At 40.8% G+C, this 17,749-nt stretch overlaps 2 protein-coding genes across 3 annotated transcripts in view; both read left to right on the top strand.

Annotated features, from left to right (window-relative positions):
* The first annotated feature begins 1,261 nt into the window (after window positions 1–1,261).
* Window positions 1,262–7,511, top strand: hmgb3a (high mobility group box 3a). 2 transcript variants are annotated; one of them, XM_036561417.1, is made up of 5 exons: window positions 1,262–1,368; window positions 3,477–3,683; window positions 3,860–3,993; window positions 4,327–4,501; window positions 6,347–7,511. In XM_036561417.1, exons 2-5 carry the CDS (start codon window positions 3,534–3,536, stop codon window positions 6,551–6,553), a joined length of 666 nt encoding a protein of 221 aa, XP_036417310.1. In that variant the 5' UTR covers window positions 1,262–1,368; window positions 3,477–3,533; the 3' UTR covers window positions 6,554–7,511. The 2 variants fall into 2 exon arrangements, with proteins under 2 accessions (XP_036417310.1, XP_036417311.1); XM_036561418.1 differs by having other exon boundaries at window positions 1,262–1,378; window positions 3,485–3,683.
* A 4,320-nt stretch (window positions 7,512–11,831) lies between these two features.
* Window positions 11,832–17,749, top strand: part of arrb2b (arrestin, beta 2b) — a 46,683-nt gene continuing 40,765 nt past the window's right edge. Inside the window, exon 1 of the mRNA XM_036561423.1 lies at window positions 11,832–12,100. Within this exon, the coding sequence (XP_036417316.1) occupies window positions 12,078–12,100 (23 nt within the window). The 5' untranslated portion in view covers window positions 11,832–12,077. The remainder of the gene's footprint in view (window positions 12,101–17,749) is intronic.

The following is a 17,749-nucleotide window of genomic DNA, read 5'->3' as shown; positions in this document are numbered from 1 at the left end:
GGTCCCTGGCAGCCAGAGGCCCCTGGGCACTGGCCCAGTCAGCAATCCATCCCTGCCTACTAACGAGCCTGATTTCACTTTCAATGGATTGCAAAAAGGCACATAGACATCCTATACAAAGAGGCAATATATTGGGGCATTCGACATACGCTCCACATTTCAAGAGGAGCTTAGAGGGCGTGGTGTGCAATTACGCCACCTACTCCATTTGCAGGGGGGTATTTCACAGAGCAAGATTTCTCAGTTTAGCCAGATAACTTAAGTCCAAAATCGAGCTTGTCCAATAGGAAAAGAGCTAAGGAGCATTCGATCTTTGGGCCAGATCTATCTGGCTAACTGAGAAGTCTAGCTTTGTGGAATACCCCCTTGCTGCTGTGTTGTTGTTTATGTTGGTGGTTTGAAATGTGTGTGTGTTGATGGTGCGTTGGGCTGTGGGGTTAATTGTGTAGGTTTGTTTGTCTATACCATAACGTGAAACCATATATGGCTAGAAATGACCTGCCTTCTCTCCCTGGCTGTTTTTATTGTGCCTCTTTTGCTGGTCTAAATAAAAGAGCACTTCTCGTGGCAGAAGTAATGGCCTCTCCTGCATCGTATTCTATGCAGATGCCGCAGTAGTGAAAACATAGGCTACCGTTAAATATTTTATTTAGTGATTGCAATATATTGCCAACATACTGCAGTATACATTAGGCTTTATTACATTATATTTGCAATTACGTTTCCATGAGTTCCACAAAACATGAAAAGTCAAATATAATATCAAATATAAGGATGTATAATATACAAAAAATTCTCACTGAACTTCAGTACAGCAGGCTCATTTCACCAAACAAGCCACAAACAGGTGCGTCCCTAAACGCATGTTTTGCACTTAAACTAGATCTGCAAGCCGGTTTATGTTCAATGGGCACCTGCAAACACCTCCTGCCATACAGATAGTTACTCCAAACGTGTCTTTGTCTGGAGGCTCCAGAAGCATTAGCACTGACCGTAATATCACCTGTCAGCATGATAACAAGCCCAGCCCGCGATCAGCAGAGAAAGCAGGAGCCAAGAGTGAAAGGAAGAGCATGTGTGGTGAATCCACACTGCCAGACTCTCCAACTTTGTGTTTATTTTAGTGAGTTTTCCAGCCAGGCTGCGAAAGGGGCGGGGCCGAGCCCCACGCCAAGACCAATCCGAGCGGAGAATCGCTGGATGTGTGTAACCTGCAGGCCAATCAGCAGCATTGGAGGTTGTTTTGAACGGACGAGGCCACTAACCAATCAGGCCGGTCTCGGATGGAGCTGGCGAGGCTGCGCCTGGTTTATAAGAGCAGAGAGAAGGGAGGACAGAGCACAGACTTCAGGCAACTCAACAACACAGGTACGAGCCAATGCCCACGCTTTATCAGCGTAAACTGACACACCGATTCTGGGTGTACACATTTTCAAACATTGTGTACGTTTTTAACGCTGGAGTTAAATGATTACTGTATATTGTTATCTTTTTAATATTTTGGTGGAATGGTAAGGTAAACAAATACATAAATAAAATATCTTTGCAGTTGCTGTTTAGCACACAAATACAGTTTTCTAGCGATATTTTAATGCAGTGTCTACGTATTCCCAGATTTGTGCGGAGATGTGTATACAATAGATAAATTGTATTTTTACATTGTGCTCGATCGTGTAAAATGGTAAACCGCATTCTGCGACGCTATCTGCCGTCTGATATCTGTTTTTCCCTGCAATAGAGTAATGAAAAGTTATTTCTAAGGTGTTTTTGTCCGGATTCCCCTCACTGAATATGGCTGGCTCTGTCCTGGCTACGAACCACTCTGCCCTTCTTCCAGCGCGAGCCGATTTTGATGACATCTTTTAGTAATGACGTGTTTTCTGAAGAAAATTATTCGTTTTCGATTTCATTCTTTACTCTCTATCTAACCATCTAAAGTAAAAGACAAAGTAACGGATATAAGTATGGGTTTGCCTTTTTTCAGCATCGTACCTAAATGATCACGCTTGCCCTGTATTAAAATGGCTGGCGATTTAAACCACTGACAAGAAGCTATTCCTACGCGCAAGACCGAGTCGCGATTTTGAGACAGAAAATATAATTTAGTCAGCGGGAAATGCGGATCTTTTTCGTTTTCGCCTCGAAACGACTATCTCTACTTCCCCATGTTAAAATTAAAACGATATATTGTGCATTATTAGCTTTTTGAACTTGACAGTTTTGATAGAGAGACTCGCATTGGAAATGGCTGGCGCACAGTCTTTGTTAGAGGCGGCAATGCACCAAGCGACAGCTAGGGCTCCAACTTTACAAAACAGCTAAATAGGCTTAAAACCCGGAATGACAGCGTATAAACGTCTAGGTAACCAAAAATAGAGAATTTGCTTTAGTGAATAAGGTTGTTTTTCTCACACTAAACTCTCGAGGTTTGTAGAAATCGTCCTTGAAACACGAAGGGGGTGTGCGTGGCTTTGTTAGTCAGCCCCAGCCTTCCTGCTCCCCCTACAGAAGCCATTTTAATGAATGGGGAGCAGAAACAGCAAGCCGCGCTGCTCTGCCCGAGCCAGTAGCTGAAGAATACTGCTGTATATCGGCACTGAGAGCGAGAGATTTCACACGGAGTTTTAAACTGGGCAACTAAGGGACGCAGAGAGAAAATACAAAAATGCGTGAAAGGTGGACGAAAATAAATATCATTCTTTCTCATGAGGACGCATTTCACAAAATGGAAGATGAATAATTCGTGTTGATGACCTTTCTGTTGCTGTGTTGGCTGAATCTTGCTAAAAGCATCGCTTGATTTCAGCCACACGCTCCGGTAGAGCACTGAGAGTGAAGCGGCCAAGAATACCAGTTAAAGTTGGGCTGATGAAGGAAAAAAAAACAGCACAAAGAAAATTAGTTTTTTTGGGCGGCGGTGACCAAAGAACATGGCGGGGGTGCAAAATATATCCAAATTTTAACGGAATATTTTTTTTTTATCCCGAAGGCACAAATAGCATTGAGCCTAGGCTCATTACACAAACTTTAAGGCAAACATCCATAATAATAATTAGCAAAGAAAACAGAAAAAAATAAAAATATATTTCAATTCACAGTGAATATGTTTAATTTGTTAGCATACAGATATTAAATCATCAAATAAAAATATAATTTTCCACCAAAAAAAATAGATATATGTAGATATTAATGAAGAATGCGTAATATAGGACACTGAGCCACAATCAGTCTCATTAATAATCAGTTCACATCCCCCACACAGTAAGGGAGGGTCTGCTAGTCCAGCCTTCTGCAAAATGACAAGCATCACCTCAACACAGAATTTTAATGGGCTTTCCTTTCTTGTGTCTGCTCAGTATCTCTTTAGCCTTAAACACATAGAAACAGATGTATTTTTTGACTCTGAGACGATTTTTCCTGCTCATGGATGAATGAAGTCACTATTTATAGTATATTTATGCTATTTGTGTCTCCAGGTAAACACTAATAACCAGAGAAGACTAGCAGACACCAGCACCCCTTTTCTCACCAGAATGGCTAAAGGGGACCCCAGGAAGCCCAAGGGCAAGATGTCCGCTTATGCCTACTTTGTGCAGACATGCCGTGAGGAGCACAAGCTGAAGAGTCCCGAGATTCCAGTCAACTTTGCGGAATTCTCCAAAAAATGCTCAGTGCGATGGAAGGTTAGTTCTTGTTTCATTTCATTAACACTGTTAGTGCAGTTCTGTTAAGGTGGTAGAATGAAAAACTCTCTAAATTTCTGTAATTGTTTTGTCTGTTGCCACCAAGTGTGTTACAGCATACCTCTAACTGGACATTTTCCATTTTCTGTTTTGACTTTTGCCTTTTCTTTCTGTAGGCAATGTCAGGAAAAGAGAAATCCAGGTTTGAGGACATGGCTAAGCAGGATAAAGTGCGGTATGATCAGGAGATGATGCACTACACTGGCAAGAGAGGCAAAAAGAAGGACCCCAATGCACCAAAGAGACCACCGTAAGACTCCACCTTTAGCACAAACCCAATGAGCTGTATTATTTATGTTTCCCTCATTACAGCAGTATGTATGGCATTTTGTAACTTAGTGCAGTTTTTAAAAGCAAGTGCTATACCACTGTATTTTTAAACTCTTAAACTGTCAGGGACCCGGACATTTCAGTTTCTCACTCTCATAACTACATAACGTGCGTATTAGTTTCATAGTAGTAATAATTTATAGTAGTTACTGAATAATAATAAGATTCATAACAGACTAGTAAATGGATTAAATAAGCATCACCACTTTACAAACAGTATTAAGTATGTGTATTGTCTTTTATAATTCCGTAGGTCTGGCTTCTTCATCTTCTGCTCAGAGCATCGTCCCAAAATCAAAGCCCAGTATCCTCATCTGGGTATTGGAGAGGTGGCCAAGAAACTTGGGGAGATGTGGAACAACCTTACAGATGCCCACAAACAGCCTTATGTGATGAAATCCAACAAATTAAAGGACAAGTACCAGCAGGTAATGTCTAATCCCTGTATACTCATACACAGCTGCAATGCAGTTATAGCTATAGCACTGATTAGATATGGAAATTGTGGGCTGGTGCTCATATCATGTATATTTCACATATATATCTGCTGATGCCGATGCCGATACATAAAAAATTGGGCCTGAAACTTCACCTAGATTAGCAATAACACTTATTTCTGTAGCCTTACAAATGCATTAAAATGAATAAAATGCAGATATTTAGCACAGCAGACCACCATCGCCTAACTGTTCTGCTCTTCTGGACTACAATAAATACATAATCAAATATCAATTTAAAATCTTGGCCAAATCTTAAAATTGCAGATATTGAAATGATTCAGATATCATTGTGCATCCCTACTGATAATAGAACTGATCAGTGACTAAAATAATTTGTCTAAATTAAAATGTCATTATTGTTTGACATAGCATGATACTATGGGTCAGTGTCCTGGACAGGGATTAAGCTTTGTTAGTCATTTTCATTTTAATAGAGAATCTCTATTCAGAGTGCTGTGCTGATCAGGACTAGGTTTAATCCATGTCCAACCCCTGTCCTGCACATTTCAATATTATCTCTGCTTGAACGCACCCACTTAAATTCAGAAGTCTGGTTTAACTAGGCAGTTTGTTGGATCAGGGCCTGTATTTACAAAGCACTCCTACTCTATTTACCATTTAGAGGAGGAGTGCTGATCTATCAGATTCATGTGTTATTTACGACAGTCTCACTGATGGGAACAGATCCTAGATCAGTACCTTTTGCCTAAGACATTTTGTGAATATGGGCCCAGGTGTGGTAGAGCAGGGAAAACACCAAAATGTATAAGACAGGGGGGCTGTAGGACCAGGATTGGGATGCACAGGTTTATGGAAGGTCTGTTAAAAGTCAGTACAATTCAATAGGACACAGTATGTACATAATATATAATATGTAGACTTATCATCTGATAAGAGCTACCAACACTGACCTCTTGTATAAAAGTACTAAATAGTTTAGAGTAGCATAAGTTGCATTGTTTTTATATTGAGAGTTTTCAAAGGCATTTTCCAGTATTTTCAGTTTAATGTCCATCTGCCACATCTGTAGCACAGACAATAATTTCACTGTAATTAGAAAAACAGAAAATCCACTGAATCAAAACTAAATACATTTTTAAAATTGACTGTTGTGTGAGCCTCACATTCCAGCTAAACTGAAGGTGAAGAGAAAGTGCAGTTGTTGACAATCTGTACCTAAGATTTTGGAATTGAACAGATTCAATTTTTATTCATGCCGATTCCTCAAACCACTTAAAGCAAAACATTGCACAGAATAACCAACCAACTATAAACAATAATTGTCCTGGTGTGATGTTAACTATTATAACAAAAATATAATTGTGCTGTTTATAATCCTTACACTGGTTGTAGCAGTCACAAAATCTGTTTTGATTGAATAAGGAGCCAACAAAAATACATCCACATTTATATTCATGAAAAGGTTTGAAATAACTACCTGTCAAGGCAAGAAATAAATAAATAAACAAAGGCATTTTCCACCATTTTTCAGTCTAATCTCTATCTGCCGCATCTGTAACATATGATTGATAACCACAGACAACAGTTTCACCAGGAAACCCAGTGATTCAAGTCACACTTAAAAGTAGAGGGTAAAGCAGGTACTGAGGCAAGTGTTTTTGGAGTCTGATATTTTCTAAAAACAGGGTATTGCATCAAAGTGATTGTCTGTAGTCACTGACCATATGCTAGAGATTCAGTAGATAGAGATTGGGTTACAAATTCTTATCAAGAAAACATCAGCTTTAAACAAAACAAATTCTTCTTTTGCAGGACATTGCTGATTACAAGTCAAAGGGCAAGGTTGGTGGCATGGGCATGAGCATGGGAATGAATATGGGCACAGGTATGGGCATGGGCATGATGGGAATGGCCCCTAAACCCATGATGAAGAGCAGCATGGACGACGAAGATGACGAGGAGGATGAGGATGAGGAAGACGATGACGAGGAAGATGATGAGGATGAAGATGACGAATAGACTGTTTTTTTTTTTAGTGTCTAAGCTAGAATTTATTATTATTATTATTATTATTGCTATCATTGTTATTATTGAATTTTCTGTCTGGACAAAGTGCAGTAGGAATACACTGTTGGTCTTTGGTGCATCACTTATTATTTTTCGATGATCATGAAACGATTTGTGATGTTTGTGAGGAAAGGACGGTTACTGTGAGTGAGAACAGAAGCAGCTTCCTACCTCCAGGTTAGCGTGTGTGTGTATCGTCATGACAACCCAGTGTCTTCCTGACTACCATTTGCTTCCATTCATTGCCTATATCAGATCATTTACACAAGTGGCAGCACTGCCACATATAAACGCGTTATGATTTTGTTTGTCTTTCTTTTTTAATGGGTTGTCTAAACTTGTATGTAACTCAGTATATTATTGACTAGAGTTTGATTCTTGCTACTCTGCTCAGTGTTGTGTGTATCAAGGTGACATTGGAGCCTCCACGCTGCACCTGTATTAGGGCAAGTGATGCGGATTTCAGTCCCCGTTAGAAATTTCTCTTGTGTACTGATCTGGGACCTCCAGTCCTAAACTTAATCATAAAAGAGAAACTGTGAAACGGTTCTCAGTTCAGTACAAAAGGACGATTTCTGCCAGCACACTGTTGCTGTGGTGCATGCTGGGAAATATTTGGTATGTAGTCTAAGTAGTTTAACACGCTACACAGAACAGTAACTCATCCCCAAAATCCTCTTGGGCTATGAGCACAGGAGATGGCGACAGCTATGTGGAAGATTTTCTTTAGCATGTTTTAAGCTAAGTGCATTTTTAATATTAACTGTTGTGTGAGCCTCACGTTCCGCCTGAACGGAAGGTGAGGGGAAAGTGCAACTGTTGACGATAAATCTGTACTTATCTGTATCTAAGATTTTCTTTTTTATATGTTTAGGATGCTACATTTGAAATTAAACGGATTAAATTTTTATAATGGTGTAATTTTTTTCATGCCTTTTCCTCAAACCATTTAAACCAAAACACACAGAATAACTAACTGTCCATAAACAACAATTGTCAAGGTGTGATGTTAGATATTGTAATACAAAACAGAATTTTGAAAATTTTAATCCTCACATTGTTTGATAGTCACAAAATATGTTTTGACTGAACAAAGAGCCAACAACAATCCATCCATGTATATATTAGCCAAGAGGTTAGAAATAACAACCTGTCAAATGAAAAGGCAAACATACTGCTACAGATTTTCTCTTGTAATAGAAAAGGTTAGTTCTTGTTCACTTATACCAGCAGGAATCCTTTAACCACTACTATTACACTCAGTAGGGGGGTGGCCAAGCTTTTGTAAGCATCATTGGCACATTTAGCTAATGGTATGTCTACTCCAGTGATGTCAGGGGTTCACGCTCAGGGTGATGTGGAAGCATTTAATCTAATTACACCGCAGAAGCTCATTGTATGGACTGATTAGATTATCTCTATCCTCTTTTAGTCTTTGCTTGTCTTCCTGATGTCTGGCTCCTGTTTGTGTTTGGGTGTTTTCTGAAGATTTAAATGAGGTTTAAATAGTACGGCTTATGGTTTTACAAAGGGAGCCTAAGGAGAGCTGAATATCAGCTGTGTTATTGCTGTAGAGACTTGCCTTTAGAGAGTTTATAAATCACAGGTCTAATTGCTCTTAATGTGAGGAAGGCATCTGGCAAGATCAAGAAGGAGACATAACAGTCAATTTCTTTGGGGTTTCATTCTTACATGCCATAGGAGATGACCGATAGATACACTATATGGGCAAAAGTATGTAGACACCCCTCCTAATTATTGAGTTCAGGTGTTTCAGCCACACTCATTGCTAACAGGTGTATAAAATCAAGCACATAACTATGCAATTTCCATAGAGAAACGGTGACAGTAGAATGGGTCGTACAGAAGAGCTCACACTGAAGAGCTCAGAGGCACTGTCATAGGATGACACTTTCATGACATTTCTCCCCTGCTAGAACTGCCCAGGTCAACTGTAAGTGCTACTATTGTGAAATTGATGCATCTAAGAACAACAGCTCAGCCACAAAGCAGTAGTAAATGAAAACTCACAGAGCGGGGCCGCTGAGGATGAAGCACATAGTGCATAAAATGGGTTTCCATGGCTGAGCAGCTGCACACAAGCCAAAAATCACAATGCATAATGCCAAGCATCAGTTGAAGTGGTGTAAAGCATGCCAGCATTGGACTCTGGAGCGGTAATAGCTTATGGAAGGTGACAGATTAAGGGATATGGCTGCCTTCAGCAATGCTAAATCAATAAAAATGCATTTTCAAGTATTTTTTTTTTACAAGTATTGTAAGCAAATATGAAAATATTTAAATGATTTTAAATCAAAAATACTTGCATGCTATGGTTGTTTAACTCTGCATCTGTTAAAGAATACACCCTTGGTTAAGAAGTTCTCCAAGCAGTACCCTTCAAGAAGCTCTACCTAGCCTCAGGCTTTGCTTGCAGGCATGGATGTCTTACACCCAGATCAGTACCTCTCTAAATGAAATATAAAATCTCTCCTGAGCTCCACAAGCATCATCGTTTTTTAGTTTTTGTTCATACTTCTAATCCAGAAACAACAGCATGAGATTTTTGGAGAGAGAGCACTAGTTACCTGGATGACACATGAGGAAATAATCCATAATCCTGAATGATCTTCTGTGGGACACAGCATTAATATTGCTAATATTGCTCATTTTATCAGCTCCAGTTACTGTACAGGCTCACTTTGTACTTTTTTTTTTTAACAGATTGCAGTCTGTTTCTTTACATAATGTATTAGCCCACCTTTGCTCCATTCATCAATGGTCAAGACCCCCACAGGACCACCAAAAAGCAGGTATTATTTGGATGGTGGATCAGATACAGCACCTCAGTGACACTGACATGACACTGACACGCTGGTGACTGTTTTCCTGAAGTTTTAAAACAGCTCACTATCAGTGCTGAATTGAGAATAGTTCACCAAGCAACAAGTAAAAGGACAACAGTGTCCTGTGGCCTGAAACTGACCACTGATGAAGGATAAGAGGATGACTAACACAAACTGTGCACCAACAAGGTAGGTTTCTGTAACAGAGCGAACAGTGGGTGGATAGATTAGAAACTCCAGCAACAGTGATGGGTCTAATCCACCTATGCCAGTGCAACACACACTTCCATGTCAGTGTCACTGCAGTTCTGAGAATGATCCACCACCCAAATAATACCTGCTCTGTGGGGGTGGGGTCCGGACCATTGATGAACGAGGTAAAGGAGGCTAAGAAAATACTCACAAAAAACAGACGACAATCTGCAACTGTAGAATTACAAAGTGCACCTACTGAAAAACTGTGGGTGCCTCTGGTCAAATCATGTAATTTTCTAAGTGAAGTTCACTTAAAATACATAATAAATAAAATAAATAAATAACACATCCTCTACAGAGAACACTTCTGCACATTTTAAAGCACAGTTACTGCTTACTTGCTGAATTGAACATAATCTGAAAAAATAAAACATAAAATGTGGCCTGTGCAAAAGTTATGGCACAGTCTATATTTTATGTTTTTTCTCCCATATGTTTTTTAAATATATGTAATTGAACAATAAAATTTTGCAGAAAAAGTCATATTTAAGTTTTTTCCGGTAGAAGATGTGCTAACTTTTCACATGTTAACTATTGTTTTTTTGACTTAGAAAATCAACAAAAAGTGTATGTAATATAACATTTAACTGAAAAAAACATGCTTCTTTTATGATTTGTAGGTCACAGGGTCTACTTAAGATCTACTCAAACTCACACTTCATACAAATATCTAGCTTGTATAAGATGACTGAAGAAAACTAGTGGTAATAGCAAGATATTTGCTAGTTTAAACCCAGGCACACTGTTAGAATAAAGGTACTGTGCAGGTACATTTTTTATTCATCAAGGTAGTGTTAATATACCCTCAAAGGTACAACAGCGGTTTTAACCACTAAAATGACCAGGGCCTGCCAGCGAGCCTGAAGTTTCATTACACACTTCTGTAATCTACGAATAGCTCAGTCAGTATGCACTGAAGTCCTTGTAGTTACTGAATATTAAGCCTTTGTAAGTAATACTCCTGGGATTTTAAGGGGTTTAGATCCAATTGTGTACCTTAAATAGGTTTTTCCCAGTGGAAATGTATGTATTTGTATCTTTTCAAAACCTAATGTTTAAAACAGAACAATAAATTAAAAAGCCTGGAGACGAGACAGGGTGTGTGGAGTCAATACAAGTAAGAAAATATCATTTCAATGGATTATGATACAGTTATGTTCCCTGACCAAAGATACTGAGATATACCACCCCAATGACAAGAGGGGTACTGTCCCAGTGACAGTTATGTACCTTTTTTCTGAGAGTCCCTGTGATATACTGTGTACTCCGATACAGAATCATGTCAGGAAATAATATTTTGTTCTGGAGTAAAGCTCTTGATCAACTTTGTACCATACGGGCAGAATTAGAGTAGGTCCAGTAATAAAAATATGAATGCGTTATCTATATCAAGTCGCTAGATGGCAGAAGACAGTGTCTTCAACTGTCTGCAGTCACAAGACAAGTTAATAGGCCTATTACATAATTATATCAAAGGAATTAGATGGGATCTGTGTAATAACGAATCAGGAGGGAAGATTAACTTTCTTATATTGGAATGATTGCTTTCTTTAAAACGTTAAAGCCATTTAAAGTATTTCAGGCCACGGCTGTGTCTCTGGTAAAATGTTATCCGTGTACTTAAAGCAATAGTTTATTTGTAGCGATTAACATCTGCTTTTCATTAACGTCCACTAGTGTCGATTATACACAGGACAAAAAAGGAAACTGTATCCCCAAAAGTAAAAACATTCCCATGCTTCAGGCAACCCGTCTGAGTATACGATGGTGGGAACAGCTACAGAAATGCGTACTTAACTGTGTACTTATGAATTTCCAAACGTCACTCCCTACTAGGAATACAAGCCGTCTAAAAATGTGAAAATGAGACTTCGACTCCATGCACAGTAAACGTAAATAGAGGCTGAAGTGCCAGGACTGTGAGTCAGTTACTTAGCCCTTTTTCTACGAGGCTTCAGCTGAACTGCACGCTACACCCTACTCCTTTAAGAGACTTCTAATTGGTAATCCCAGCGGCGGGGAGGGCGAACTGCGTGACGACACAATGAAGCAAATACCTCTCGCTTCGCTGATTGGCCAGGGCCGCCGTCAGTCAGCCAGCGGGGGGGCGGGGCCTACACGCTTGTCAGCAGAGACAGACTGACAGAGGTTTCCGTCTCAGGGCTGCGGGAAACTACCCTCTGAAAGAGAGAGAGAGAGAGAGAGAGAGAGAGAAAGAGAGAGAGGGAGACAGAGAGAGCGCAAATCATTCCGGACGGCAAAGCCTCGAAAGACTGACGAGGGGCTCAGGACGCTTTACTCGAAGTGCCAGCCAGTTTGTTGATTTACAGAGACCCGTTTTTGCATTTTAGCATCGAAAAAAAAGGCCTCCGGAGATGGGCGACAAGGCGGGGACCAGGTAAGACCGTTTTTACCTCAGGTTTGCCCGAGCTAGCGAACAAGTTCCGTCTCGTTTTAAAGTCACGAAGCGGTGAATTTCCTCCCCTCACACGCGCCCGGGCGAGCAGGTAAACCCACCACAACACGGAGCGAAAGTAGCCAGAGGAGCGTTATAGTGAGCACAGCGGTGCCGCCGTTGGGTTCAGCACACCGTCGGTGTGTAAGGTGTCTGTAGTTCTGTCACGACATATCAACACATTATCTGAAGTAGCTGTCTGTGTCTCCGTTTGCCTGGGTGGGGTTACTGACCAGCACAACTGCGCGCCAGTCTGTTAGAACCTCTCACAGGCTGCTGCTACGGTTTTCAAACCAGCATACTGCCATACAAAGCAGTGTGCCGAAACAGTACACCACCATTAGTAGTGCACTACTAATGTAGCCAGTACTGTAGTGCGGTGCAGCAGTATGTTGCTGTGGACGCAGCCAAAGTGTGTGCAGCTTCATTAATAAGCGACCATCAACGACCGCTTGTCCGAGTGCACAGTTGAAGTTAGCTTGTTATTCGCCAGCTTCCTTTTTGAATTTCCCGTTCCACCTTAAATGGTGCAGCAGTTACGTTCAGCATATACCCAGGCGAGGGAATGTAACTGCTGCGCCATTTAAGGTGGAACGGGAAATTCGAAAAGGAAGCGAACTTTAGCCTCGTCCCTTCACTCCCACGTCTGTCTTTCACACCGCATCCCGAAGTGGCCTTCTCGACTGTTTACGACCAGCAGCCTTCAAATATGTCGAGCTTTAGTTAACATGGGCGGTCACGTCGAGCAGCCTCACACTCTGCACTAGGCACGTCCAGGCTGTAGTGTGTGACCACACAGCTGCTCTCCTACACGTCCGATCTCGAAGAACGGAAAACTACAAAACACATCACACTGGGTGCAGTGGTAGAGATTCCGCACTAGCACCACCACCACCAACCCCATCAACCCCCAAGCCCTGAACACTTCCTCAAGTTTTTAGTAAAAGGCCTCAGCGTTTCCTGTGTTACACAGCACGGTTAGAGCCTCGCAGCGCTGGCCGTGTAGGGGTGCCTTTAAAGGCCCTCGGTGCGCTGCAGTCGCCCCGTAGTGCCGCGGGAGTCGTGGGCGAACGTGTACGTGTACAGTTTGATGAGTAAGTTGGAGAGGTCCCTGCGCACGGCATTAGTTAATCTCTGCCTACATCTCACTTCTTTACCCGAGGCTAGCTGGTCTAAGTGCTCATTAGGTCTGTTTTTTTCTGTGTGGATACTGCAGTAGGTAACAAGGTAAACCCTGTTTTTTGCATGCAGTGACGTTGCTTTGACGTATGACCTGCAGCACACGCAAAGCGCACACGTGGACCCGTGATGTGCGTTTTTAAAAACGGTCAGGCTGCACTTGAACACATAGTATCTTCCATTTTACTGCTTTAATGTGAATCATGTGGATCCTAGCCTGAGAGCACATATAAACATTGCTCAGTGGGCTGTGGCAGCACCGTTATTGTAAAGTAATCTGATTAGAAAAGCCTGTGGCCTTTTTGTATATGTGTGTGTGTGTCTGTGTAGAGAGAGAGAGAGAGAGAGAGCAGCTGTTCCCTGCCCCTGACGAAACAAGCAATGCAGAACAAACTTGCTTGGACCGTATTGATTGACACACATTCAGAGCACCGCAAGGCCGTGAAAGAGGCGAGATTGCGGAGGTGTTGAAGGCTTGTCTGTGCATTCAAATTAGCTTTGGAGGGGGCAAATTAAATCTACATATATGTCTCTCGCTGTCGCCCCTTTACTATTTTTGATCTTTAAAAAGCATTTCTAAACCACTTATCTACATGTGTCTCTCAGATATGTGTCCCCGTATCATAGTGCACTCAATTTGCTTGTAATATTTTTTAGGGCTTCTCTCTCTTTCTCTGTATCCCTCTAGAGAGAGAGAGAAAGAGAACAGGAGAGAGAGAGAGAGAGAGAGAGAGAGAGGGAGAGGTGGGTGCGCTGGAGTGTGGGTGTAGTGTTCTGTGCATCTGGCTCTCTTACCAGTGTCGAATCACTGTAGGCTACAGGAGATTTAGTCGGCTCACTACTCAAACATTCTAATCTGCTCACTTAACTCCTTTTCACCACAACAAAATCCTCATCTCAACTCTTCATTTCAGCTGTCTTCCCCCATCGCCTTTTGTCCCTGACCAATCACATCTTCATTCTTCCTCCTATATGCAAGCGTTTCTTTATAAAACAGGCATACTCTGCATAAATACACTGAAGAATCTGCATAGAAGTGTAGAGGAGCAACCACAGCTATTCATCTCAAATGAAATTTGGAGTTGCACTGGAATTCCATACATATTCAGTGTAGTCTTGATGGTAGCATGTTAAGAGAAGCCGGTGTTGTTTTTGTTGATGTGCTGTATGAAATCAGAGGCAAAATGTTGCATGTTTTGTGGAGGGAAGGGAGCAGAACTGATCGGCCCCTGGCTTTAACCCTTGCAAGTCACAGTCATCGCTGGAAGTAATGAAGGCCTGGTATAGTTTGATTATTTCTCACTTGTAGCTCATTGTAACAAGCAGAAGAATTCTTTTGACAGTGCGGATTTCAAACTTTCAGTTGATATCACTTTTGGGTTTGGAAGTACTTATTGTTGTGTGTACAGCCCCTGTACATACCTCACATTTTCACCGTGCTTTTTGTCGTTTCTTAACATCAAAACAAACAGAAAAAAAGACAGAAGCGCTAACTTGAACACGTTGATAGGCTAAGTAACTTAACTGTGTAATTGCGTAATAACATTGAGACTCTCAACTTCAAATTGTTAAACAGCTTTCTGCTTACTTGCCATGGAGTCAAAGAGGACAAGAGAGACGGAGAGTCTGAGACTCATTTGCTAATATAATTATGTCATTACAAGCCTTACTACTGATCAGGCAGTTTGGAATTCATGAAACTTTGCTTCTTCAGTGTGACAGGAAGGATGTGTAGGGAACGTGGAGTGCAACAGACCACTGAGCTATGCTCCAAGGATTTTGGTTTGCCATGTCATTATATCTTATGTGATTTATATTTGTATTTGGTTGTTTCAGTATCCAAAGTTCACTTTAGCATGACTGTTGGGACAGAGAAGTGGGTAGTATTCGCTGAAGATTGCAAAACAAAGGAAATTTCCACACATTGTTTGAATGATTTGTTGAAGAAAAGCTGCATTTTCATTTTAGCATCGTAATTGCATAATAGCAACTGAGTTTCAGAGAATTAGGCCTAACAGTTACTTGGGGCGAACCACTAGCCTAAATAAAGTCCTTTTTTTCCCTTAACTTGTCCTAAAAACAGACTCCCTGGTATCTCACTCTCCAGAACTTATTTCTTTAAATAATATAAGGTTAAGTGGGTAAATTATGGCTTTGTTGATTTATTGATCTATGTGTTTTGGTCATGCCAATCACATTGTATGTTAGATGGAGTGGGCACATGTTCCCCAGGACATTGTAGGACTGAATTTGTCTTCTTCTTTGTATAGAGATGTTTTGCTCTGCTTTTGTCTTTGCTCTCTTCTCTCTCCAGCTTAATCAAGCCTCTCTGTGTCTCTCTGTAAGTAGATGACCCTTATGACCTCTGATTGAGGATTCACTGCTTGTAACCATAGTAACTGGCTTGTCCACCACAAACACTTTCTCATTTTCAAAGCAGCGCTCCTCTCTCAATTTCCACCAATGAAAGACTTCGGTGGTAACCACATGTTGTGCCGTGACAAAGTATTCGCTCCTGTCTGTTTTTCTGCATTTTTATGGGTTGAAGTGGTAATTTGGAAAGCCTAAAGGGAAGTGTTGTGGCCCTGAAATTTATGCATTTATTTAGACAAGCTACTTAAGCATGTGAAGACACTTCTGAACATATCTTTTCCCCACTGATTAGGCCAAAACATTTGATTGGGCTCCTTCATGGCAGTGACAATGTTCACATACTAGTCTATAATTTTATAGTCACTCACTGCTGGTGGAAGTATAATTTCCTGGGACTCCTACATTTTAAGATATGTTTTCATTACTTCTTAGGAATCATGAAAACCAAACATTCAATTGATACGATTCCAGGAAGTCTAATTATGTGATTTAAAAGAGTATAAAGTTCTTTGTAGCAAAGTCTTAGACGCTGGCTCTGCGTAAAGTTGTTAGACTGTGTTTGAGGGTTTTAAAAAGATGTCACTTGTCCGTTGTGTAGTTTTGCATGAACATTTACATTAGGCTATGGTCTCAGAGCAAATTTGTTTTGTTCTCATATTTTTAACATCGACTACAACTGAACATGCTGCAAACAACCACCAAATAGCTTGTGTGGATATCTTTAACTCTTTAACAATCCAGGTTTATTTCATACAAAAGCTTATTATTCTGTAACTACAGGAGCTTTAATGCAAATTAATGGAGCTATTCTTAGGTTATAGAAGTGTGTAATAAAACTTTGGGCCTGCCGGCAGATGCATGGCTTGTTAAGAAAATTCATTTGCTGCAGCATTTTACCAATCAGGTCTCTCTCTTTTCTCACAGCCCACTGCCTCATTCGCAGTCTTATTGTGTAAGCAGCTCAACCAGTCCAGGCACTGTTTTTACCACTGTAGAGTCAGTGTCTGTTGCTGGGGCAAAGCCACTGCCATCAGTGACTGAAGTATAGTTGGCTGTGCTTTCATTGGGTGGCATAGTTCCTCAGTCAATGTGTAGTGATTCTAGCTAATTAAGGGCATCTGTTAGGTCATGGAGACAGATCTGAGCAGCTAACTTTCTCCTCCATGTTTGCCAAGCTTTTTTGGTGCTGTGTGGGCAGCAAATGCAAAAAAATGCAGTGCAAGTGCTGTGGATGAAGCATGTGCTAGCTCGCAACTTCCCAGGGATTTCTGGGACAGTAATGAATTTCCCCAGACTATCCTCCTAAAATGTCTCTATTAGGAAGTTGTACATCATCCGTGGGTGTTGGGAAAAAAACTGATTTTCATAGCTTCACCACAGGGCTGAGCAATATGATGGTATTGTTATGCATAGGGTATATGAGTCATTTCTAGAACTTTTTCGTTTTTTAATCATATAATCATGAACATGCCAGCTGCACATATGATAAATAACACTGTTAATGTTAATGTGGAAACTTTTGCTTTGTAAGTAGCTTTTTGTGCTTTTTGAAGCTTGTAAGAGATGTTCGGGTGACTCTTTTATGTTTTGTTGAAGCTTTACCTCCAGCTTTACCTACCCTAACTCTGGATTAACCTGTTAGCAGTCTTTTGACTAAACTTGTTTGACTAAATGCACTGATGGTTGTTAAAGATCACTTTACCATGTGTGTGTTCGAGTGCTCGAACACTAAATGCACACACAGGACAAAAGTGCAGTAAGTTGCAGAGTACAAGGTAGAAACCACCGTGGGCTGGGAAGAACCTGTTGATGGAGGTGAAGGGTATGCTGCTGTCCTGCATCTGGACCTGGCTGACTGGCCAGCTTCAATGAAAATCTGAATTTTATTTTGTATCAGTTTTACTGATGGCACTTACATAATTTATCCAGTAAATAAATAGCTTCTGCTGCTGGGTCATGCTGTTAAGTTCATATCGGAACAATTCAAGATCAAATCACGTACAAATCAAGTTAGGACTCAGGCCCCATTAAAATGAGCCA

The sequence above is a fragment of the Colossoma macropomum genome, unplaced genomic scaffold (assembly GCF_904425465.1).
Source record: "Colossoma macropomum unplaced genomic scaffold, Colossoma_macropomum, whole genome shotgun sequence".
NCBI classification, from domain to species: Eukaryota; Metazoa; Chordata; class Actinopteri; order Characiformes; family Serrasalmidae; genus Colossoma; species Colossoma macropomum.
This window is presented reverse-complemented; position numbering and strand designations above follow the sequence as displayed.

What these genes read in the sequence shown, in the direction of transcription:
- hmgb3a (XM_036561418.1), top strand. Translation starts at nt 1,284, where the DNA reads ATGGAGCTGGCGAGGCTGCGCCTGGTTTATAAGAGCAGAGAGAAGGGA. An exon ending in AACAACACAGGTACGAGCCA is followed by an intron (nt 1,379 to 3,484) that starts ATGCCCACGCTT and finishes CCAGGTAAACAC; the next exon opens with TAATAACCAGAGAAGACTAG. An exon ending in AATGCTCAGTGCGATGGAAG is followed by an intron (nt 3,684 to 3,859) that starts GTTAGTTCTTGT and finishes TTCTTTCTGTAG; the next exon opens with GCAATGTCAGGAAAAGAGAA.